This window comes from Rhincodon typus, chromosome 11 (assembly GCF_021869965.1).
Source record: "Rhincodon typus isolate 14 chromosome 11, sRhiTyp1.1, whole genome shotgun sequence".
NCBI lineage: Eukaryota > Metazoa > Chordata > Chondrichthyes > Orectolobiformes > Rhincodontidae > Rhincodon > Rhincodon typus.
The window spans coordinates 53,821,200-53,847,544 of record NC_063342.1 but is presented as its reverse complement, the minus strand read 5'-3'; the positions used below and the strand labels follow the sequence as shown (position 1 = coordinate 53,847,544).

At 38.9% G+C, this 26,345-nt stretch overlaps 1 protein-coding gene across 2 annotated transcripts in view; it reads left to right on the top strand.

The window, feature by feature from the left end:
* Positions 1-26,345, top strand: part of dmd (dystrophin) — a 1,291,331-nt gene that overhangs the window by 916,414 nt on the left and 348,572 nt on the right. For both annotated transcript variants that reach the window (XM_048602828.1, XM_048602824.1), the window contains exon 49: positions 16,281-16,398. In XM_048602828.1, the coding sequence (XP_048458785.1) occupies positions 16,281-16,398 (118 nt within the window). The remainder of the gene's footprint in view (positions 1-16,280; positions 16,399-26,345) is intronic.

Sequence of the window (26,345 nt, the reverse complement as noted above, 5' to 3'; positions counted from 1 at the left end):
ACTGAGATTGGTGTTATTCATTTTGCTGATTATGAAAATCCCTGAACAGTGCTTATATTCCATATTATATCTGAAAGATGTAATGATTGATCCTGGTAGGATTTCTTCAGATGTTGTATTCCTGGTTCAAATTCATGGCAACTTTTCAAAGCTCTGTTTATGGCTGAAATCTATTTATGTGGTCAGTCTCTTTTTTTCATCTCTCTCTCTCTGTCTCTCTCTTTCTCTTTAAACTTTCAAAACCCTCTTTCCCTTGTTTTCTCTGCTCCATCATTCCAATAGTTCTAATAGGAAAAAATCAGTGAATTTGTCTTTGTCTTGATTGTAAAAGTATTGCATCTAGATTTTCTCCTAGCTCATTCTATTCAATGGCTGCGTAAACATTCTACCCATTTGCTGGTTGAAATTAACCATCGTACGCAGCCTTTCATTTTCCCAATTATAATAACATCTTTTCCGCAGCTCAGATCAGAGTTGTTCCATGCTTTGATCCACCTGACATCACCGGTCTAAATTGCTGTCTCAGAAATTCTTTGCTGCCTTCAACCATCATACACTCTGACACGCTCTCACACGCTCACGCTCATTCACTCTCAAGCTCGTTCGCTCTCCAAACTTACTCCTGCCCTCCCCCATTCACTCACTCCCTCTCTCCATCACTCACTGGCTCTCTCCCTCTGCCTCAACCCCTCGCTCTACTGGGATCTTCTCTGCAGTTTTTATTGTCCGTGCTGTTGGGATGTGGTCTAATCAATCCAGGTCAAGGTTAGTCTCCAGCTTGAATTGTATCTAATTATAATAATTTGGTCAATTTATTCATCTCTCAACCAAATGACTGGTCATTATCACATGGTTGTTTGCGGGACCTTGCTCTGGGTCAGTTGGCTGACAGATTTCCTACATCATAACAGTAACTACATTTCAGAACTATTTCTGCAGAGCACATTGAGATGTCCTGAAATTTTGTGAGGATAAATGAAATTCTTTCCTGTTGTAGAAATACAAAAGCAAATTTCAGGAAACAAACATTTGAACCTAATGTCTGTCAACTATAATGAAGGAGTCAATACCAAGTTAATTTCAAGTTACTTTGCAGCACCAACTGTAGCAGTGCAACTATGTTATGGTATTGTTTATCCTAGAATCCAGTACTGTTATGTCAAATAATGAAGGCATTTGGCCTTAAAGCTCTGTGTGTTATGCATCAACCTTCAGTTCTAATCTAAACTGATGAATAAGCAATAATATTTATTTGGTCTTGGGTAAAGCCACATGGCTGCTCTCCATACCACATTCACCTACAGTTATTGGGTGGAAGGTGAGGCCGGTACTGTTACCCAAGGGTTTTGATATCAGTAGCCACGGCTGTACAAATATTCACTTTTTCTCAAGTCAGCAATGATTCGTGAGTACATTATTGTGGATATGATATAAATAATTTTGCAAATGCTTGCTTCTGAAAGTGTGAGAATGGTTCCAAGTATGACTAAAATGAATCCTACAATGATGAATAACGTTGCCTGAAATATTAGTTATTTATAGTCCTCATCAAGATGTGTTTTAGACAGTGGCCAAGATATATGGGTTTACTTATAACTTGGGACTTCCTGTTGACATTTTACAAATGGATTGATCCAATGCCCATCTATAACTATGTCATTGTTATCCTGATGCAGTATTATCAAGCTTCCTGCTGTGTTAAGGAGCTACTCATACAGAATTTAGACGCTCAGATGAGTCCAATTTGTGTCAATGTAGGACACTGTGACCGAAAGAGTAGCATAATTCTGATCACAGTGATTATGCATATACTTACTACACAGTTGTGTTCCCTTTTAGCAGTGATTTTCACCATCAACAATGAGACAATGGCATTCATCATTGACTGTAAAGGGAGGTGCCCACACAGCGCTGGAGAAGGATCTGCTTTTCCCTCCAGAGAGTTCAACGAAAACCCAAATGTTAGTAAATGTGATAGATGGAGAGCATATCCTGGTTCCATTGCATAAAGTCTGATTGGAGTGTGACTTGTTTCCTGGACTAGTCATAATTGGGGTAGTTGAGAACTTACTGACCACGGCAATGCTGAAAATCCAGGAGTAGGATCTGTCCCAATTGGGAAAGAGGGAATGTCAGAGACCACTGAGAGAGCTGGGACTCGGTGGAATGCTCTTGTTAGAAGATTCCTCATGGCAAAATGTTTCTCTCCTCCACTCTCCCTCTCTCTCCCTCTCTCTCTCTCTCTGCATCATCCAAACTTGAGCTCCCAAATCCATTTGCCTTGGTGTAAAAGGCAAGACACAAATGAAAATTGATTCAAATAAAACAAATTATACCACCAAAGACACGGCAAGATTCCACCACTCACTGAGGTCCACAATCTTAATTTTTACCAACATGTGCCCTGATATTAAACCCAGAGAATGAGAATAGAAAGGTGTTCAAATAAAACCCTTTGGATGGAGTCGATTTACTCCTGAAGAGTCTTTTGGCAGGAGGAAAAGTCATAGCTGCCCCCTCAAAATCACCAAAAATCCGGCTGAAGATGAGGAGATGGACCAGTTTCCAGAACAGCATCCAGGTAATTTTCCATCATGTATAGTGACAAAGCAATGGTGAAACAAAGTCCCTCAACAGAAGCCACAGTAATACTGCAAAGCAGATGTTAGGGTAGCTGAAACATTATTTAAGTATGATGATAATTCTGAAGAAGTGATGTGTTCACCTTCATTAATTGAGGCTAAAGAAGCAGATTCATAATTAAATAAATTAGCAAAGAAAGCGCACACTGAAACTGATGCTGAAGGCATTCCAGAGTGTTATTGTCTTGAAAATGTAGTTCTGATGAGAAAGTGTAGATAACCTCACAGACCTGCAAGGCAAAGAATGGATGTGGTAAGAAGACAATTGCAGTAGCACATGAAATATGGAAAACGCAAGCAATGATAAGCAGGTATTTTACATGGCCAACACTTGATAAAGATGTAATGCAGTTCTCTAAATCATGTCCTACATGTCAGGTGGTAGGAAAACTGTTGCAAAGTTGGGTCGACTACTTGTGTATTAGGAGGCAGGAGGTTAGAATTTGGTGTTCATAAAATGCCAGGGGGGAATATATTGTGTGGTCCCTTTAAAAAATATAGTGCTTTTTCTATGCTTAGAGATTTAAACAAAATGTCTGTGAGCAGCTTGTAAGTTTGAAAGTACATAGAGAGCACCTGAATTGAAACATTTGTATCAAAAGCCGCAGAGTTAGCAGGCCAAGCAGCAGCTCCTACCATGACAACAAGTTGTGAATTTAGCCAATCAATTTGAACCAGGCACTTAGATACCAAAAACCAAGGAAATTTAAATCTTTTGGTTTTGACAACATAGGACCAATCCTAGTGGAAGAAATTGACATGTCTTCAAGGATATAAAAGAAGGGACAGTTAGGCAAAGAGAGAGGAGGGCTAACGGCCACTTGCCAGAGTTAACAGCCATCTCAAGAGATCATTGGTAGCTCTCACAGAATCCTCCAAGTCTCAGTGAAAGCACCGTCTAAATCAAAAGTACCAATGGCCCACCTAGTTAATATTCCTGACACAAGAATCAACAGAGAAGGCGCTCCTGACAGAACATTTGAAGGAGAAGGCACAGAACATTCCAAAAGACTGGTAACCCATCTGTAATTTTGAGAGTCTAAATTATTTTTTATTTTATATAAGTGGGAGTTGTATTTATTGGAACAGCATACTATCAGAATCTTGTTTTATTCTGGAATAGTCAGTAGTTAGAAGAGATTTATTCACGTTGTTAATAGTTTTGTTAATTTATTCACTGTTAGAGTTAGATAAATAAGTTATTACTTGTTGATTCTAAAGTGAGTGCCAAGGATTAACTTTATTTAACCTCTAGAAGTTGCTGAAAGGCAGGTTGCACCACTTTTCACAATCCTTTTACAGATTATGACAGAATATGACAACCCAATTCCCAGGAGCTATTCCCTTGAGGACAATTACAGTTAAGCTAGTGGTTGAATAGTTAACTCAGTTTCTTTACTCGTTAATAACTACCAATTGAGATTCAATCTGATCAGAGTTATAACTTTATATCTAAAGTTTTTCAGGATGTCATCAACAATTTTGTTATAAAACAATTAAAGTCAACCGCACGTTATCCCAAAACTCTCAGATCTTTGGAGAAATACCATCAGATTCTCAATATTATGATTAAGGCATACTGTCTTGAATACCTACAGTATTGGGACAAAGGATTAAATTTCTTCCTGTTGACTACTAGAGATCCCCCAGATTAATTAACTGGGGTCATTCCATTTGAATTGATTTATGATCATGAGATTAGAGGTTGGTTAAAGTTATTCGGAGAGATGTGCTTAAATCAAAAAAGACATCAACATTAAGTTACAATGTTGCCATCCATGTTTCTAGAAAGACTTGGATAAGCATGTATGGTAGTCTAAGAGCATTTGGAACTGAAAATGGAAGAACAGGAAAATAAATATGCTACAATTAGAACAATTCAAGTGGGAGATGCAGTATTGGTATTGTTACCTTTCTCAGGTGAACATCTGAACATGAAATTCAGTGATCTACATAAAATAGTTAAGGGAGTTAGTGAAGTGAATTATCTGATAGTTACTCATGATTGAAGAAAGACAAATCTGTTATGTCACATAAACATGCTAAAAATGTGTCATTGTAGTGAAGCAGATAAGAAAGTGGTAAGAGAGTGAATGTTGACAGAGACAGCAAGAGTGAGGTGAAAGGAATGGTGTACAATTCTCAATACAAGCCTCCAGCAATTGGACTAGGACAGTTAGACCACTGTTAGACAGACCACTGTGTGGTCATATTTATTAAAAGGACAACAGGAGGAACTTTTAAGACTAGTTAGAAAGTTTAAGGTATAGTATGATACACCTGGGTGTAATATGTTAGGCAGGGATGCTGTGGACGTAGGACGGTCAGTACTAATAAAACCAAGTTCTTATCAGTTGAGCCCAGAGAACCCAATTTGGGTGGAAACAGAAATTGAATACATGCTGGAAAACCATTCAACTGAATCCAAAGCGCCTGGAGTTCACCAGTATTGTTAGTTCCTAAACCGGATAATCAACTGGATTCTGTATAGATTATGGAAAGTTAAAAGTGGGCAGAAAGACAGATTTGTGCCCAATTCCACAGTTAAAAGATTACATTAATAGGGTTGGCAGTGTATCATTCCTTTCCAAGATTAATCTGTTGAAGGGGTACTGGCAAGTGCAGCTAAGGACTAATGGCATATCCATTTTTTAGAACACCAAATGGTTTATACTATTGTTGAGAGATGACATTTGGGTTAGAGAATGCCGCCGCTACATTCCAGGGAGCTATGAATCAAGTCACAGCTGAGGTGGTTTATTTTATGCAATAGTGTAGTTTATTTAGACAGTGCAATTATAAAGAGTAGCTCATGGAAAAAGCATGTGAGCAGGAACTGCGACTAGCAGAAGACCTGTTTACACAACTATAATTGCCTGACTTAGTAATAAATTTAGCCAAAAGTGAATTCACAAAAGCAAGAGTAACTCACTGTGGACATATCATAAGACAAGGACAAGTGTTGCCAAGGACAGTAAAAGTGAAGATTCTAAGAATTCCTTGTTCCTAAAGGTAGAGGGAAATCATGAGATTTTTAGGATTTTATCAATTTTACTGGACATATGTGCATAACTTCAGCACAAGATTTATATCTACAAACAATTTGTTAAAGATGCACACAAAATTGGTACGGTCAACAAAGTGCCAGGCAGCCTTTGAGAAGCTGAAGGTGATCCTAATAAATGAAGCAGTTTTGAGTTGCCCCTGACTTTTGCAGACCTTTCAAAATGGAGATTGACATCAGTGACTTTGGAGTTACGTTTTATCTTCTTCCAGGCTGAAGAGTCAGGGATAGAGAAGCCAGTGGGGTACTGCCCTAAGAAACAAAATCAATATCAAAGTGTAGAATACGAGAGTTTGGGATTATTCTTGACTCTTAGAAGACTATGTCTGGTACAGTAACAGAGAAACATTAATCTACACACATCACAATCTACTGGTATTCATTGAAATGTATAAAACTCAACATGTGAGACTATTCAGATGGAATCATTCATTTCAACAAATTAAGATTATTCACATTGTCGGAAAAGTTGATGGAATTACAGAGGCATTGTGGCAGTGTAAAATCATGGAATGAGTTAAAGGTTTAAGAAATGCTAAGATTCTATTGATGTGGTGGAAGGATGAATGCATCAAATTCCTACGTTTCTGTTGGTCATTGCAGTTATTACATTGTTCTTTCACATTCACCCTGTAAAGGATAATCAGAACTGAGAGATATTGTTTGCAGCCATTCTTTCTGATGGGGAGACGTTACAATTGTTAATTCGTCTGTGGTTTTAAAAAGTGCACAGCTGACCTAAAATGGCTACAGTGATCACCTGAAAAGCCCAGGCAGTCAACATGGAAGATAGGAAACAAACGTGCTCAAAATGACTATTTTCATCAAAAGGCAAGGAAACTCAATGAGGTACCAAGAAATTCACTTTGATTGTTGTACTCACAACTGCTTGATGATTGCACATATTAAAAGATGAAGGGTTGCCTTTAACTATCCAGTTTGAAGTGAAACAGTAATAAAAACTCCAGAATCTGCAAAGGAATAGTATATCTGCAGAACCCTGAGATAAAAGAGGGACAACACAACACAGTTAGATAACAGCAAGGATACTGGAAGCACATTTCTCTCTGTCTGTCTCAATCACAGAAACCAGTGACAGCGAAAACACAAGTTAGAAACATCACCATTCGCTGAGAACTGAAGATTTATGAACTTTGCCACTACCAAAGAAACAGAACAATAGCTGAAAAGTTGGACTGGGGTCTTTTCGTTCTGGCAGCCCAAGGGACATCTAAAAATTTTAACTGTGTTTGTCTGTGTTAGAAATTCCTCCTGTCCCTAATTTTAACTTTGTAGCGTTTGGTATTGCATTTTATTACTTTTTGGAAAATAACAAGTAATAAAACTCGATACTCATTCACTTGAGAAATCGTTGGAATTAACTGGCCTTCACTTTTTTATTGATTTGGTTAAATAATTTTAAATGACAGCTATATGTGAAAAGAGAAAATAAAATGTTACTGACCAAAAAGGGTTTAAGAAAGAGGGAAACGATGACCCCTCCTCACCTAGTTGTAACAAGAGATCATGAAGGATTCTTGGGAAAGGAAGAATGTAGAGGTTTAGAGAAGAAACTCTGAAGGGACTTGAAATCAAGCAGCAGAATTTTAAGACTGAAGAGATTTGGAACTGGAAACCAATGTCAATCAGTGAAGATAGGGGTGAAAGGTGGATGAAAGGTGATGCAAGCAGGAAGTGGACATTAAGGTTTTGGATTCCCTCAAGTGCGTAAAGCGTGGAAGATGGCACTGAGAAGGGTGAAACAGTGAACCCTAGAGATTAAAGAAATAAATTTCAGAAGCAAGTGAGCTTAACTGATGCAGTCATGTGAAGTCATTGAAGTGAAAGTAGAGTATTTTAGTAATGGAATGTTCGTGTCACTGAAAGCTCATCTCGGGTCAAATCTGACACTATGGTTGTGAAACCCCTTCAAACTCATACAGTCACCAAGAAGGATGGAGTCAGTGGATAAGGAATCGAGGGCTAGGGAATTGAGTTTGTGGTGGAGACTGAATACAGTGTTTTTCCATATACTTATTTGGTGGCAAGTTCTGTTTCTATAACATTGGGATGTACTAAAGCAATGGATCGGAAGCCCAAGATACCATGGGTATTTACCGGCCTTAATTGCAAAATGTGTTTCATTCAAAAGAAGACTACTACAGAGACAAATTAACTGCAAGTACAAAGAATTCTGTGTGGGATCAATGGGACGTAACACCTAATATATATGACTTGGATGAGCAAAATAAATATACAATAGCCAAGTTTGCAGATGACACATGGTGACGATAATTCGAAGAGGGATTATAGACAGATTAAGTGAGTGTGCAAGACTTGGCAGATGGAATATAATTTGGGAAAGTGTGAGGTTATGCACTTTAGCAAGAAGAATAGAATAGCCGAATATTATTTGAATAAAGAAAAACTGCAGAAAGCTGAAGTTTGTACGGGTTTGAGAATCATTGTGAATAAAACTCAAGAAGGCGATAGCAAATGGACTTATTATTACTGTAAGGCAGAGTGAATTAAATGGAATACAATATTCACAAAAAGCTTTAAGGAATTTAACTTTCTTCCTTATGTTTCCTTGTGTTACCTGGGAAGGTAAGCTTTTCGATTATAAAAGTCTTACCTCGCGTGACCGCGGCCTTCAAAATAAATTTGGGAGTAAACTAATACCCGAGACACGACACGTGTAGTGTCTCCCACCCTTCCACCTCCTCTAACCTAATAATAAGGACTATGTGTGGTGAGCAGGTAAGCTATTTGCATTTTTTTTCCTCATCTCTTTGTTATCTTTCGGGGAGGTCACCGAGACGCCAAATCCTCTGGGAGCGGTTCGGAAGGCAAAGCCGGAGTGTGTTTTGACTATATAACAGAGTAAATTTACTGGTGCAGAGAACACTGCAAAACTAAAAACAAAACTAATTAATTTTAAATAATTAACTAAGTAGAGATGGCAGGCCAGGTGATGTGTTTTAGCTGTATGATGTGGGAGCTAGCTGATCCCATTGAGAACGGCAGTGACCACATCTGCAGCAAGTGTTGGCTGTTCGAGGAGCTCCGGCTCAAAATTGATGAGCTGGAATCCGAACTCCAAACACTGCGGCACATCCGGGAGGGGGAGAAATACCTGGATGCTGTGTTCCAGGAGGCAGTCACACCTGGTAGATTAACTAATGTTAATTTGATCGGCGGGCAGGGACAGCAGTGTGTGACTGCGAGTGAGGCAGGTAGAGGGACCCTGCAGACAGGAACACAGGAGCCGCAGCCCTTGACATTGTCCCACAGGTATGAGGCACTTACTCCCTGCGTGGATGAGGAACAGGGCTGCAGGAAGGATGAGTCAACTGACCATGGCACCATGGTCCAGGAGGCCATTCAAGAAGGGGGAGATAAAAGACAGATTGTAGTTTTAGGGGATTCTATCATCAGGGGGATAGACAGTATCCTTTGCAAGCAGGATAGAGAATCCCGCATGGTGTGTTGCCTGCCCGGTGCCAGGGTGCGAGACATCTCTGACCGGCTTGAGAGGCTACTAGAGAGGGAGGGGGAGGGTCCAGTAGTTGTGGTCCACGTAGGTACCAACAACATAGGCAGGACTAGGAAAAAAGACCTGTTTCGGGATTATGAAAAACTAGGAACAAAATTAAAAAACCGGTCTTCAAGGGTCATAATCTCTGGATTGCTGCCTGAGCCACGTGCAAGTTGGCATAGGGAGGCGAGGATCAGGGAAGTAAACACGTGGCTAAGAGAGTGGTGTGGGAAAGAGGGTTTCCTTTTCATGGGGCACTGGTATCAGTTCTGGGACAGGGGGGATCTATACCACTGGGATGGACTGTACCTGAACAGGGCCGGGTCCAGTGTTCTTGCGAAAAGGGTAAATAGGATGGTTAATAGGACTTTAAACTAGTAAGTAGGGGGGAAGGGACGAGTGAGCATAGAGGGAGAATAACTATTAATGTAAGGCAAAGCAGCAGGTTAGCAGGTGACGAGGAAGCTTCAACTCCATTGAAAATTAGGAAAAAAGTTAAAGGGAAGGAGAACTATAGGACCCAAAAAGAAGGTGCAAAAACTGGCATAAAGGCACTTTATCTGAATGCTTGGAGCATTCGAAACAATGTGGATGAGTTGATGGCGCAAATCATGGCAAATGGGTATGATTTAGTGGCCATTACAGAGACATGGTTACAGGATGGTTATGACTGGGAGTTAAATATCCAGGGGTATCAAACTGTTCGGAAGGACAGACAGGCAGGTAAGGGAGGTGGTGTCGCTCTGATTTTTAAGGATGACATCAGGGCGGTAGTGAGAGATGATATAGGTTCTACTGAACAAAAGGTTGAATCCATTTGGGTGGAAATTAGGAATAGCAGGGAGAAGAAGTCACTGATAGGTGTGGTCTACAGGCCACCAGATAATGACATCGTGGTGGGGTGGGCAATAAACACAGAAATAGCTAATGCATGTAAAAATGGTACGGCAATTATCATGGGGGATTTTAATCGACATATCTATTGGTCAAACCAGGTCGGTCATGGCAGCCTTGAGGAGGGGTTCATAGAATGCATCCGCGATAATTTCCTTGAACAATATGTAATGGAACCTACGAGGGAGGAAGCCATCCTAGATTTAGTCCTGTGTAATGAGACAGGAATAATTAATAATCTCACAGTTAGGGATCCTCTTGGAAGGAGCGATCACAGTATGGTCGAATTTAAAATACAAATGGAGCAAAAGAAGGTTAAATCCAGTACCAATGTCCTGTGCTTAAACAAAGGAGACTATGATGGGATGAGGGAGGAGTTAGGTAAGGTAGAATGGGAGCAAAAACTTTATGGTGGGTCAATTGAGGAACAGTGGAGGACTTTCAAAACGATTTTTCACTGTGCTCAGCAGAAGTATATTCCAGTGATAAGGAAGAACTGTAGGAAAAGAAATAGTCAACCATGGATGTCTAAGGAAATAAATGAAAGTATCAGATTAAAAAAAACGTACAAAAAAGCAAAGATTAGTGGGAAACTAGTAGATTGCGAAATCTTTAAAGGCCAACAGAAAGCCACAAAAAAAGTTATAAAGAAAAGTAAGATAGATTATGAGAGTAAACTAGCTCAGAATATAAAAACAGGCAGCAGAAGTTTGTATAAATATGTAAATCGTAAAAGAGTGTCGAAGGTAAACATTGGTCCTTTAGAGGATGAAAAGGTCAATTTAATAACTGGGAATGAGGAAATAGCCGAGGCATTAAACAGTTATTTTGTGTCGGTCTTCACAGTGGAAGACACAAATAACATGCCAAAGACTGATGGCAAGAAGGTTATAGCAGGTGAGGACCTAGAAACTATTATTATCACTAAGGAGGCAGTGCTGGGCAAGCTAATGGGGCTGAAGGTAGACAAGTCTCCTGGCCCTGATGAAATGCATCCCAGGGTGCTAAAAGAGGTGATGGGGGAAATAGCAAATGCACTAGTAATTATTTACCAAAATTCACTGGACCATGGGGTGGTTCCGGCAGATTGAAAAACAGCCAATGTGACGCCACTGTTTAAAAAAGGAAGTAGACAAAAAGCAGGTAACTATAGGCCAGTTAGCTTAACCTTGGTAGTGGGGAAAATGCTTGAATCTATCATTAAAGAAGAAATAGTAAGACATCTGGATACAAATTCTCCCAATGGGAACACCCAGCTTGGGATCATGAAGGGCAGGTCATGTTTAACTAGTTTGGTGAAATTCTTTGAGGATATTACTTGAATGGTGGACAATGGGGAACCTGTGGTTGTAGTATATCTGGATTTCTAGAAGGCATTTGACAAGGTGCCACACCAAAGGCTGCTACATAAGATAAAATTGCACGGTATTACAGGTAATGTATTGGCATAGATAGGAGATTGGTTGACTAGTAAAAAGCAAAGAGTAGGGGTAAATGGGTGTTTTTCTGGTTGGCGTTCAGTGGCTGGTGGTATGCCTCAGGGATCAGTGTTGGGACCGCAATTGTTTACAGTTTACATAGATGATATGGAGTGGGGACTAAGTGTGCTGTGTCAAAATTTGCAGATGACACTAAGATGAGTGGTAGGGCAAAGTGTGCAGAAGACACAGAAAGTCTGCAGAGGGATGTAGATAGTCTAAGTGAGTGGGCAAAGGTCTGGCAGATGGAGTACAATGTTGACAAGTGTGAGGTCATCCATTTTGGTAGGAATAACAGCAAAATGGACTATGTTTTAAATGGTAAAAAATTGCAGCACGCTGCTGCGCAGACGGACTTGGGTGTCCTTGTGCATGAATCGCTAAAAGTAGGATTGCAGGTGCAGCAGGTAATTAAAAAGGCAAATGGAATTTTGTCTGTCATTGCTAGAGGGATGGAGTTTAAAAACAGGGAGGCTATGCTGCAGCTGTATAGGGTCCTGGTGAGGCCACACCTGGAGTACTGTGTGCAGTTTTGGTATCCTTACTTGCGAAGGGATATACTAGCACTGGAGGGGGTGCAGAGGAGATTCACTCAGTTGATTCCAGAGTTGAGAGGGTTGGATTATGAGGAGATTGAGTAAACTGGGATTATACTCATTGGAATTCAGAAGAATGAGGAGAGATCTTATAGAAACATATAAGATTATGAAGGGAATTGATAAGGTGGAGGCAGGGAGGTTGTTTCCACTAGCAGGTGCAAGTAGGACTAGGGGGCATAGCCTCAAAATAAAGGGAAGCAGATGTAAGACTGAGGTCAGGAGGAACTTCTTCACCCAAAGGGTTGTGAATCTGTGGAATTCCCTGCCCAGTAAAGTGGTTGAAGCTACCTTGCTGAATGTTTTTTGAGGCAAGGCTAGATAATTTTTTGAACAGTAAATGAATTAAAGGTTATGGTGAGCGGGCGGGTAAGTGGAGCTGAGTCTCAAAGATCAGCCATGATCTTATTGAATGGCGGGGTAGGTGTGGGGGGCCAGATGGCCTACTCCTGCTCCTAGTTCTTATGTTCTTATGTTTAAGACTAATTTGAGTTTTCTGCTCATGACTTAACTATAACCACTTAGAAGCTCCATCTTTCACACTGTTTCCATAGGATATCTTGTTTATCTAAAATTGAAACTCTAGTCCAATGTACTCTGTTTTGAAAGTTTAACCACTAACTATGCCCTTCAATGGCTGCCATTGTCTTTAGAATGAAACTGAGGAAGGAGTTAATAGTTATTGCTGGAGAAGAGATAGAAGAAAATCATTCACTGAACGTCGAGAGAGAATATTGTTTCTCAAGAATTCCTCTAGAATTATGGTGTCACATGTTTGCAAATTTGCTGCTGCAAGAGAAGGTAGTTTCATTATTTGTAATGTTAGGTAATTAGGGAACTATCCTGGCCATAAAATAATATATGCCTTCAACTAAATATCTCAAACATGAAAAGTTTATTTTGGCATGTCTGCCCTACCACTTATGTTCATGTTTAGTTCACTTATATCCAAAGTTCATTGCCTTGATACAAAATAGAAAAGAATCGTTTAGAGATAAGTACATCTGCTTTTATTTATCTTGTAAATAGTTTTGGCTGAAGTTGCAAGCCACAGTTATGTGAAAACAATGTAACAGGTGGATGCCATTCAGTCACTTTTTACACCATTCAGTTCAATCATGGCTGATCTGTAATACAGCATATTGGTGGCTTTTACTCTTCATCCCCTGATAACTTTCCTAACAAGACTCATAGATTTCCATCTTGTTGATGTTAATGGACCCAGTATTCACAATCCTCTGTTCCAGATTTCCACTGTCCCTATTTGAGAAATAGTGTTTACAAACTAATATATTTTCAACTATTGAAGAAGGAAGAAGCATTCAGTCGACAATCCATGAGCTTTCCAAATAATATATCTTCATGCCAAGGCTGGGCAAACTCCTTCATTCCATGCACAAGACTCCATATTTCAATTCATGCTGACCTGCTTACGGAAGTACTGCTGTTGTCAGCCAAAGTAAAACATTAGAAAGATTCTAAAATGTAACACAAACCCTTCCAAAAATAGACCAGCAAAGTGTTCAGAGGAATATTTTATTTTTGTGTTTGGACATGACCAAAGAAACTTGTGAACAAAAACTGACTTAGCATATTTTACCCACAGGCTGACATTTTTAAGTTAAAAAAGGAATATTTCAATGTATCATCACATCAATAATGTACAAGTGTTTACAATATGGAAGAGGAGAAAGAGGAAAAGTGTGTTCGCATACTTCAAACAAGCTATCTGGGTTTACTAGAGACTCTGCTCTGGACACAGTTTATTTGTACTTTTCCACCTTTATGAATAAGCGCTTTCACAGAATTGCAAGGTCATTTAAAATATTGAACTTTCCGTAACAAGGTAAGACTGTTCAGTTCAGTAACATCCAGGAAACACAGATCCTGCAAGAATGGTTATTAAAAATTTATTGCAGCAAATAAGTTAAGTCTCTCTGACAAGCTTAGGTCATTTCAGTTAAGTTTCTACAGCATTTAATAATCACACGAATAAAGCAAGCTTTTATTATGTTCTTAAAATGGTTTGACAGGCTCATACATGCCAAGGTACAAAAGTCGGAGTAGCCACAAGTAGCTTCAAAATTGCTGACAATACAAAAATATTGCATAATTGAAAATCAACATTGAGCAAAGGATCATAATTAAACCAATTACTTCAAAACAATTGAATAAATAAGATTTGTTTTATTTTATTTAGTTGTATATCTACACTTTTTTGTGTGTTTTGGGGCGACATTCCACATTTGAGCACATTTTTCCAGGATAGCTGAAATTCTGTGCTCATGTGCAAGACATTTAGAAAGGAATAATTATCATGAGTGTGCAGCAGGATTCAAACCACATCTATACCCAACATTCATTCAGTTGTATCATAGGGACTGGTGGTGAGTCACAAATGTGCCAACTTTTGTCAGAAAATGGGCTATGTGAAGACCAAAATAATGTTTCTGTCAGTTTTGGTGTCACTTGTCCTCCCTTTTGATATTTGGCATTGTTTAATTCATAATCTTAAACTATCATTCAATAATTGGAGCCAGAAAAATCTGAAATTATCTTGTATAACTATTCAGATAAAAGTAATTATTATAAATGATGGTGAATGAGCAGGTGCTGTAAGATAACCATCTGATGAAGAGACCGATGCTGAAATGCAGATAGACATGAAACCCCAGTCCAAGAAGTTGTCTTTCCAAATCACCCATTACTTCTGACTTTGATTTAAAGCTAAGGAGAGGGAGCAAAACCACACAAAAACAAATTGCATTTATTTTAAAACATTAACTGATGATTAATTATGATTTTGAGTCACATGATTTTGTTTCTTGCCTTTTTGCAGGCGGAATACTGCATCTTAATTTCCTTAATTTGAGATGTGTTGTACAACAGTTAAACTCTTTCTCATAGGTACTGTGTCGACTTTGTGTCGCCACTTAAGCAGTGCAAATGAAAATTTAGATGTTAATTGTCCATAAAAACCACAAATATTGACATTTATATACCTGTCAAAATCTATAATTACTTCCTGTATCTGGAGTGTGAACAATGCAACATGGATGCGACATGCACATAATATCGATCAATCCGTCTTTAAACTTTGTAACAAATTGAAAGTTTTATCTAACATCTACTTTAATTGATACTTTCCTGTCGTCTATCATTCTTTCTATGCCACTTCCAAATAGCTGAAGAACTTCAGATGATATTTCTCAACAGTGAAGCCCACAGCAGCCACCACTCAGCGAAAGTGTTGGATGTCTTGGGGGGCTTGTTTTGTTGGCTGAATATATATATTGCTTCTACCTCCACTGCCAACAAATCTTTTGTATCACTCAGCTTTATCTCAAAAGCTGCCAACTGCATCTCCCTGATGAACTTGGAGCATAAGATGGTGATCCATTTAGTGCAGTGGGAATGGGAGCAGTGGAGGTGGCCTGGATTTGTTTACAGTAAGGGTTTGCTGAAAAGATTTTCCTTTTATTCTTAGTCGCTTTGCCTGCTCAGGTGGATGCAAAAGATATCATTAAAAGAACAGCATAACTGTAGCCTTAATAATTTGCTCAATTCAAGCCAGCAAAAATGGTCACATTGGATGTTTTTCTGTTTGTCGTTTATGCGACTTGCTGTGTGAAAATGTTCTATGTCAACAGCTTACCTAATAACAGTTCAAAATCAATTAATTACTTTAATACATTTTGGGATGTGCAAGCTCTTCCCTTTGTTGAGTGCATATATATTCAATATGGATTTTGCTTAGTGATGTATTCAAAATGGCAGTTACCAATGAACTGGGATTCAATGTAGAATCAGCTCTGAAACTAAAATTAACGGTGATTATGTTGACAATGGCCGAGGCAAGTACACACATAAACCACGTGGCATTTTTGAAGTTGAGCCATTTTACAGCTCCTGGTGGTATGTGAACTTTTCCCGTTTATGCTTGTGAATCTTATTATTATTGCCAATTAATACTGGAAATCAAAATGAAAAGCAAAGCGTTTTTGTGGATTTTATGATTCTATCATTTGAGACTCTTTCCTGAACATTGATTATCCCTCCCTTCTCTAGGCCACTCTGCAAGATTTGGACCAGAAACGCCCTCAGCTGGATGAGCTCATTACTGCAGCACAGAACTTGAAAAACAAGACATCCAATCAGGAGGCGCGAGCAATTATTACAGATCGCAGTAAGTAACCTGAATAGTTAAATAGGTGGACATCTTTTACGCAACCTTTGTATCTGTATCCCTTATTGCAGTAAGTCAGTTTAAATCATTATTCAAAATAATAATTGCTCCTAGTTCAAATGAGTCCATGTTGGTGTTTTAAATAAATACAAAATATCTGGGATAAAATGTCGTTCAGCATTAGTACAGTCACAGACCTGTCAAGCTCCAAAAAGACAGTTGGCACGAATCTCTTCCTCAGCTTCCCTCGTGGCTTATCTATGTAAAGACAGCGAGTTGCCAAGACATTCAAGGAGTTCTTATTTACAATCCTCATCTTGTGCTGAATTGCACATCTTAGCTGGAGCAGAAGGAGGGATGATGATTGAGATTTTGTACTTGGTTGCTCACCCCGTGTTCTGGTGACTATCAGATGAGCATCAGGTCAGGATGAACAGTGAACTGCTTACAGCAAAATAGCACAGTGACACGTAATTAACAACAGAAAAAAAGGAAGAGATAGTAAGAACTGCAGATGCTGGAGTCAGTGATAACAGTGTGGAGCTGGATAAACACAACAGGCCAGGCAGCATCAGAGGAGCAGGAAAGCTGACATTTTGGGTCGGGACCCTTTTTCTGCTCCTCTAATGCTGCCTGGTCTGCTGTGTTGCTCCAGCTCCACAAAGTGTTACAAAAAAAGGAAGTAGTTCAATTCCATTTCACACAGGTTGAGAGAAGCAGACCAGCATTTGAGTCTGTCTAGCTCCATTTTCTCTCCCAGCAGGTTCTAACATCAGCAAGGGCACCTCCTTTATCGGATTTAGTCATGAGTAATAGGTTAGACTTAGTTAACATCCTAATGGAACATGAATATTACATGATGAGAACTTATAATTTGATCAAGCTCAAAGTCATGCTTAAAAGAGAAGAATGAAAACCCAGCAATTTACGTTCTAGATTTAGTGTGGAAGCAGGTCATTCGGCCCAACAAGTCCATGCTGCCTCTCCAAAGAGCATCCCACCCTAACTCATTCCCCTACCCCTGCATTTCCCCCATGTCTAACCCAAACATCCTTGAACACTATGGGCAATTTAGCATGGCCAATCCACCTAGCCTGCACACCTTTGGAGTGTGGGAGGAAACCGGAGCACCCGGAGGAAACCCACATAGACACGGGGAGAATGCGCAAACTCCACACCGACAGTTGCCCGAGGGTGGAATTGAACCCAGGTCCCTGGCACTGAGGCATCAGTGCTAACCACTGAGCCACTATACCACCACAGATTAGGCTGATTGCAATGCAGTAAGACAGAAACTCTGCACGGTACACTAAACAAGTCTGTTAATGGATAAAATGATGGGAGATCAGTAGAAGGTGTCTAATAAAAGACTTAATATGGCACAGAGCTCGGTTATTATCCTGAAGGCACAGCCATGTTTCTCGAAAGAGCTTAGAGTCAAACCAAAATCCAAGGAAAACACATCTTTAAAAAAATGCAGACATAACACAGACCCTGGCAAAAGGGAGAGATGTAAATAACAGAGTGACAGGACAAGTTGCTTGAGTCAGAGTCATACAGCATGGAAACAGGACCTTCGGTCCAACCAATCCATCTAATCCATCTTGACCGTGTTCCCAAACTAAACGAGTACTACTTGCCTGCATTTGGCTGTATTCCTCCAAATCTTTCCTATTCAGGTACTTATCTAAATGTCTTTTAAACATTGCAAATGTACCTGCATCCACCACTACACTGTGAAAAAAAAAGTTGCCCCTCACGTCCTTTTTAACTGTTTGTCCTCACACTTTAAAAATATAACCCTAGTTTTGAACTCCCCCACCCTAGGAAAAGATTTTTGCTGTTCACCTTATCGATGACCCCATGATTTTATAAACCTCTATAAGGTCACCCCTCAACCTCCTACAATCCAGTGAAAAAGGTCCCAGCCTATTTTTTTAATGCAAACCTTCCGTCCCTGGCAACATCCTGGTAAATCTTTTCTGAACCATCTCTAATTAATAATATCCTTCCTAAAACAGGGTGACCAGAAGTGCGCACACTGTACTCTAGAAGAGGCCTCACCAACTTTTTGTACAACCTCAACATGACATCCCAACTCCTTGTTCTTCAATTTAAGTTTATATTCTCCTCATGCAAAGTTAGGAAAAATGAAAATAGACTTGCAAGTCACATAATTTTCATAATTATAGTAATAAAAGATGGAGTGGTCAGAAGAAATGTAAAAACTGGTAGCAGTGATATTAATCAAAATAAGGAAATGGCAGGCATATTGAAGAATTACTTTGCTTCAGTATTTACAAAAGTGGAAGAAATGTGTGAGCTGGACATGCCAAGAAAACTAATGGCAGTCAGTTTGACAAGCACCACTGATTAACAAAATCCAGGGTCAGCGTCAGCTGGAATAAAATATTGGTTTAAGGTTAAAAACTGCACGTCATGGTAAATGGTTATTTTCCAGACCGCAGGATAGTAACAGTGATGTTCCCCAAGATTAAATGCTTCTGTTGATTTATATAAATCACTTGGATATTGGAGTACAGAGTAAAATTTCAAAAGTTACCAATTATACCAAACTGTGAGGTGTAATGGACAGTAAGAAGGATATCCATTAACTGTAACGGGACATTGGCTAGCTGAAAGGGCTGACAAGTGGTAGATGGAATTTAGTCGACAGAACTGTTGGCAGAAGTGTTAGACAGAGGCAATATCGATGTGAAGGCACACTTCTAAAGGTGTACAGGGACAGAAGGATATGGAGACCTGTTTATATAGATCCTTGAAGGTTGAAGAACATTTTGAAGGAACAGTTAGCATCTTGGACCTTGAAAATAGAGGCATTGATTACAAAAGCTGGGAATCCATTCTAAATATTTACAGTGCTCTGATTAGACCGATCTAGAATTTTGCATCCAGGTCTAATCATCACACTTTAGAAATGATGTGAAGCTCCTTGAGAACAGTGCAATTCAGGTTTACCAGAATGATCAAATCAAGAACCATTCCTTTAGGTTGGAAAATTGTGCATGTCATCCCAAATTAAAAGAAAGGCGAGCATGGAAAATCAAGGAATCGTAAACTAGTCAGCCAAGAGCTGCTGTTGGGAAAGTGTTAAAGTTGATAATTAAGACTAGGGTGACTGAACACCTTGAAATGTTTCAGCCAATTAGGGAGAACCTGCACAGATATTTAGGGATGGGTCCTGTCTGATGAATCTGATTGAATTTGTTAAACATATGTTGAAAGCAGCAGACTGACGAATATCGATAGATTTTATTTACTATGACTTCCAGAAAGAATTTGGTAAAATCCCTTGTTAAAAAATAACTGTTAGCTGAAGTTAGAACCCATGGAATTGAAAGCAAGTTATTGATCTATTAAAAATTTGGCTAAATGAAAGGAGTTAGGTTAGAGCTATTGTTAGGTATTTTCATGATACAGGTGACTAGTTGTGCCCCACATAGGGATCTGTGAAGGAACTTCAAATATTCAGCATATTTATTAATTACTTTGATGAAGGAATAGTAAACTGTTGATATAATTTTGTCATCAATACAAAGATAGGTTATGGCTTACGTAGTGAAAATAGAAACTGCTTCTTCTGTTTTGACAATCTTTTGGGATCAAGAATGACTTGCTTCCACTCTGGTTCCATTAGTTCTGAGATGACTGAAAAGTCTAATGTACAGTCCGTAGTGGTGCTTTACAGGCCAGGCAGTGAGACATTTGAAGGATTGTGCACTTTTCTCTAAACCTCAATATCTATATGTTCCTGACACAGTCTTTATTCTTGTCTGGAATGTGGGCAAGTTATCTTGAGCACATTAGCTGTTTAGGTCACTTGAGAGAACAGTTTAAGAGTCAACCACAATTCTGTGGGCCTGGAGTCACATATAAGTGAACTAGATGGATTATTGCTATTATTTGATTATTTTATTGTTATTATTGCTATTAGTATAACAATAATTATTATTATGACAATGAACATTGGTTAGTTACATCATCGACATTAGACTAGCTTATAATTAAAGATTTTTAATGGATTCAAATTTTGGCATGTACAATAGTGGAAGTTGAATGCATATCCCCAGAACATTAGCTTGGAATTCTGGATTACAAGGCCAAAGTTTCTCAATGTGTTCAGTGCTTACCCGACATGACATCTTCATTTTGGTTAGTCAGAAGTCAAGACTTCCATTTTCAATGGGGAGGTGTGGTCTTTTCAGGAATGCATTGAGGACATCCTTGAAGCATTTCTGTTGTCCTCATGGTAGTCTCCTGCTGCAACCAAATTCAAAGCAGAACAGCTGCTTCAGGAACCTGTTGTCAGGCACACAGATGGCATGTCTCTTGTAGCAGATTTGGGTTTCAGTGATTAGTGCCTCGGTGCTGGATATGTTGCCTCAGGAAAGGATTCTGCAGTTGGACTACTTTTCTTGCCGCTGGATTTTCAGTAGAACATTACTATTGCTACTAATTAAGTAAGTGAATGGCCAAATCTCGGACAAATCAAATTTAGAACATATAAATGTGAGATCATCCATTTTGAACATATAAAGGATTGTACAGATTACTTTCTAAATAGTGAACAGCAAGAAACAATCAAGGTCCATAGACATGGGAGTCCAGGTACATATCATTAAATTAGCATGATCAAATACAGAAAATACTCATAAAGGTTAATGGAATGGTGGATTTTATATCTGGAGGGCTAGAAGGGGTGGAAGTTATCTCTCAGCTAAATATAGCAGAGGTTACACACATGATGTACTCAGCAGTTTGGGCACAACACCTTAAGAAGGATATATTGATCTTAAAGGAAGAGGGTTTACTAGAATGATACTTGGACACCAGATGTTAAAATAGTAGGAGAGATTAAACAACCTAGGATTGCCTTCTGTGAAATTTAGAAGGTCAAGAATGATTTGAACTAAATTTCCAAGCTATTTAGAGGAACAAATAGATAAGAAGGAGAAAAACGATCCACTGCTGGGGACATAGCCTAAATAGTCACACCTTCCACAATTGAACTTATGAAATATTTTTATACACAAAAAAGCTTGTAATTTTCCTCTGCAAGGCATAATTAATGTAAGTTCAAGTATACCAATAAATATCAGATGTTGTTTTCTGTAGTTGTTAGGGGATATGGGGCTTTGTGTCAGGGATATCAGTCATGGTCTTATTGAATGGTTAAGCAGGCCAGTGGTCTTCTCCTAAGTTCCTGTGTTTATTGTTCAGGATTAGACATGGGAATTAATCACTTGACTCAGTAATTGCAGGGTACTTTATGGGCTTGATATTGTACTCCAGCAATAAGTTAGTGTACTTCAGAGGAGAGATGAATGGGAAAAGTTATTTTTTTCTTTATTTGAAAATCTTTACTTAGAAGGGTGAGAGTACTATATGGAGTCATTGAGGCATATCAGTGGAAGCTCGATAAGTACGTGACATAAAAGAAATAGAAGGCTATGTTGACACTGATGGATGAAGTGAAGCAGTCTTGTGAAGTAAAAACATCAGCATTAATTTGTAATTAGCAGTGGTGATTTTTAAGATTAAATCTACTTTCAGCTGTTTTAATAAAACTTCACCATTTTTGTTTTAAAAAATGTACATGTTAAATTGTTGCCCAATTGTGCTTGTTCATGGCAAGATTTGTATTTATCCACATGCAAATGCATTTCAAAAAACAAAAGGTTTTCGGGCACTTTGTGAAACAGATACCATTTTGCCCACAATTTGCAATAGATACTTGAATAACATGAAAATGTAAAACTTGCCAGATTATAACACACAAACTCTGCATACAAGCACAGAATGCTGTTTCTCATAACATTTTACAAAGAATTAATCCCATTTGGAATATCTAAATGAGTGTTTGATTAGCCTGGGAAGACAGTGCAACTTTGCACTATCTTGTGCCTGCAGCACTGCCTGTATTTTATAAAAGATCCTCCTGTCTTGTTAAGAAGCAAATGTTCCCCTGAAGAGGTTTCTAACTGTCCTGCCCAGTAAGAAGAATCCTGTATCAGCTACAAAACAAGAAACAGACTTGAAGCACAATTTTTAATAGATTTAGCAGCTGTTTTTGAACAATTCCAGGGACCTAAATATTTAAGATACACACCAACTCAGTTTCTCTGATTTTTTTTAAAAAATTATTCATTTCTGGGTTGGGGTTATGGTCACTTCCAGAGGTGATATTTATTGCCCACTACCTTTAAGAAGTTCCTCTTCAGAAGATGGTAACAGTTTGACAAACTCAGTTGCTTTCTAGACTACCGCCCTTGTCATCCACTTTGATATGAGACTGCAATTACATCTGAGTCATAGTGGGTAAGGTTTCCTGTTCTTTCAGTCGTCAGTCAGTTCAGTTGGATTTCTAAAACAAGCCTGGTAACTTCATGGTTGCAGTAACTTAATATTTGCTTTTTACCACTACACTTTTAAAACAGACTTCCAAGTCTCAAACTGCTATTGTGGTACTAGAGCTCTCATCTTCTAAGTTATTGTCAAGCTCTCTGAATTATTCATTTTACAAAACATAACCTTTATGCTCTGTACTCTGTAAGTTAGAAAATGTACTCCTGCACAGAGTTTACTTTGATCCATTGAAGTGAGAATAGTTCAGCGTGGCCACCCTCTCTGCTCAGTTTCCATCATCTTCCACCCTATAATTGACCCAATTTAAAATTACATTATGAGCATCGCTGCAATAATCTTGAGATAAGCACTGAATTGAGGAAAGCATTTTGTTGACTGCAAGGGAAATTTTACAGCAGAAGGACGGTGTATGTGAATTTCCAAATCGGAATCTGACTTGCTCTGTGTTTCATGGATGACAAAATGGAACAGACTTTTTCCTAAGCTCCTTGATTGAGTACAGCACAAGTATCTTTGTTCACCACGCACGCACGCAGACTCACTCACTCTCACGCACAAACACAGACACACACTCACTCTCACGCACACCCACACACACTTGGGATTTACAGACTTGACTTTGATTTCACTCCACATTGCGAAATCAGAAGTCTGCATTTCTCACTGGATGCAATGAACAATGAATCTCTGAGCTGTTTGAGCACACATGCAACCTATTGGAGTTGATTAAGTATAAAGAAATGTAGAATTCTGCCTAATGAAAAAAATAGGCAGAAACCTATTGATAGTTAAGGACTGTATTGATGTGAAATCTAGGAGAACAGATAGGTGTTATTTGTAAGATCTTGTGATCCATTTAGCTGCCATGTTCAGTGATTTCCTTTCAGCAGTATAGATGAGGGTCTTTTCCATAGGGTGGGGGATTTCAAGACAAGGGGGCATATTTTCAAGGTGAGAGGAGAAAATTTGAAAAAGACATGGGGACCTTTTTTTCACACAGAGAGTGGTTTGTGTGTGGAATGAACTTCCAGAGGTAGTGGTGGTTGTGGGTACAGTTAAAATATATAAAAGAAATTTAGTTAAGTACGTGAATAAGAAATGTTTGGAGGGATATGGGCCAAGCGCAGGCAAGCGGGACTAGGTTAGTTTGGGATTATGGTCGGCATGGACTAATTGAACCAAACGATCTGTTTCCATGCTGTATAACTCTATGACTGTAAGCAATTCAGTAGCTATGAAGTTCTTTTGGGATGCCCTGTAGTTTAGTCAGTGTTATACAAATAAACTTACATATCCATGGTACGAAATGTTTCAGCTGCATGCATAATAACCTTCACCGAGAAGAAAGAGCAGTTGAGTGTAAGGGCTCAGAAATCACGTGAAACTGATCTGTATGATGAGCCTTACCCAAACTTTTGCCTGCCATCCTGTCTTAAACCTTGTAATTTTATTACTATCTACCTGTTATATGCAGAGTTTGCATTCCCTGAAAACTGAGGATTTTTCAAACATATTTTCTCTCCCTTGGTTGCAATTTTCCAGGGCCTGAGATAGTAATTGCTATTCAGATTCTAACATAACAGTCTTCCTTATAATGCTTCACCCTGTCTGGTAGCAAATGGAACAGTCTTGTTTAGGAGAGAACTCTGTGAATGCCTGGGTGCGTGCAAATGTTAAGCTCTCTCTTAACCACTAGAAACGTAAACATCTAGCAATTACAGAAGAGTGCATAGCTACTCTTTAAACATTTAACTCAAGACAAAGCTTGCACTTGATGCAATGTCAAACCAAAGTAAAGACCTTGCCTGGAGATGAGATTGCTATGTCAAAGAAATGTCTAAATTTTACCCAAGGACCAGGTTAAGCCCTGAATCTGGTTTCACACTGCTATTTCAGCATTGCTCCACAGGAAAACCTTCTTCATTTTGATACTAAGCTTGCGATGTAAAAGCATCTGAAGAGTTTTTTTGACTAAATATGAACAGTGAAACTTGCATGTGCCGTTGTATAGACCATGTATAGGAACAAATTGAATCATTGTCTTCATCATCAGTCACAAAACAAAAACTTGCAGAGAGCATTTAATTGAGTACTTGGCTTGGGCATTATTGTAGTGCAAAATCACAGAATGCTATCTGAATCTTCAACCACCAGAAAATATTTGCTTAAGGATAGAGTGCTTGGAGAGTCGCAGTGCAGTGAGTCAAGATGCTGATCAAAGCTTTGATTGAGAACACACTTCAGAGAATACTTATCCCCTCTGCGATCTACTTCAAGACAAATAGATTGTTATTCAGGTGTTGACTTTGCTGTTCAACTTTATCCACTCATATCATAGACTGCAATAGTACTTTGATTTGCACAGGTAATGTATTTTGCGTCAGACCAATGTGTAAGGAGAAACAAACTGGAGAAGTCACTTCACGCTGTGCCTGAGTTAGGAGGTTTAGTGAATTCTTTGTTATGTATAAATGAGCTGTGAGTGAAAGCTGCTGGAAGCAGATTTAGCAGCTTAACAAAAGAGAAGAAAAATATTGCAGCTGCTGGAAATCTGAAATCAGAAGAGAAACTGCTGAAAATGTTCAGTGAGTCAGATAGCACCTCGTGAGAAAGAAATAACTTCAATGTTTCTGGTTAATGTCCTTGCATCAAATCATTTAATCCTCTTCTGAGCAATAGCAATTTTTGTACTAATGAAGTTCTGCCAATTTTCTGGGTAACCTGAATGTTGACCTCTAACTTTCTGCCAAGAAATAACATATTTACAAAGATTACATAAAAAGTGCACAGACCGGATGATTTATAAATAGGTTCAGTGTAAGCCTTTGTGCTGCACACGTCAAGCAGAATATCAGAAGTTATTTATTTAAAAATAAACACATATATCTATATTACACTTTATGGGAAAGTTTTTTTTTCTGGCTATGAATGCATCTCAAAAGTTTTGGCAGTAGTGGACAAAAATAAATCTTATTATTTTATGAGTTCTTTGTCTAACTGATTACTTGTACTATCGAAACGTCAGCTTTCCTGCTCCTCTGATGCTGCTTGGCCTGCTGTGTTCATCCAGCTCTACACCTTGTTATCTCCGATTCTCCAGCATCGGCAGTTCCTACTATCTCTCACTTGTGCTATCCTGTTTGCTTGTATGTTTGTGTCAGGAGGTTATGGATTCAGGTCCCACAAAAACACAAAATAAGATCTCGACAGAGACTTCAGTGTAAAACTGGGGGTATACCACAATGTCAAACATCCTGTTCCTTGGATCAGATATTAAATCACATTTGCTTTTGTAGGTTGTCATAAAGGGTTCCATGACAATATACCAAAGAAGAACAAGGTTGTCACACCCAGTGTCCTGGCTAGTATTTGACTGCAAAATTTGGAGACTTAGTGCCTGTATTTTCTGGCACATGATATTCTGCTTTGCATCTAAAATGGTTTCCTGTTGCATGTGCACACAGCTCTGGCTGTGCCAATGTCATTTTGGAGAACTGCTTAATGCTGAGGCTGGGAGCATATGCCGGAGGTGTGCAGAATAGGCAGGTTATGATGACTGT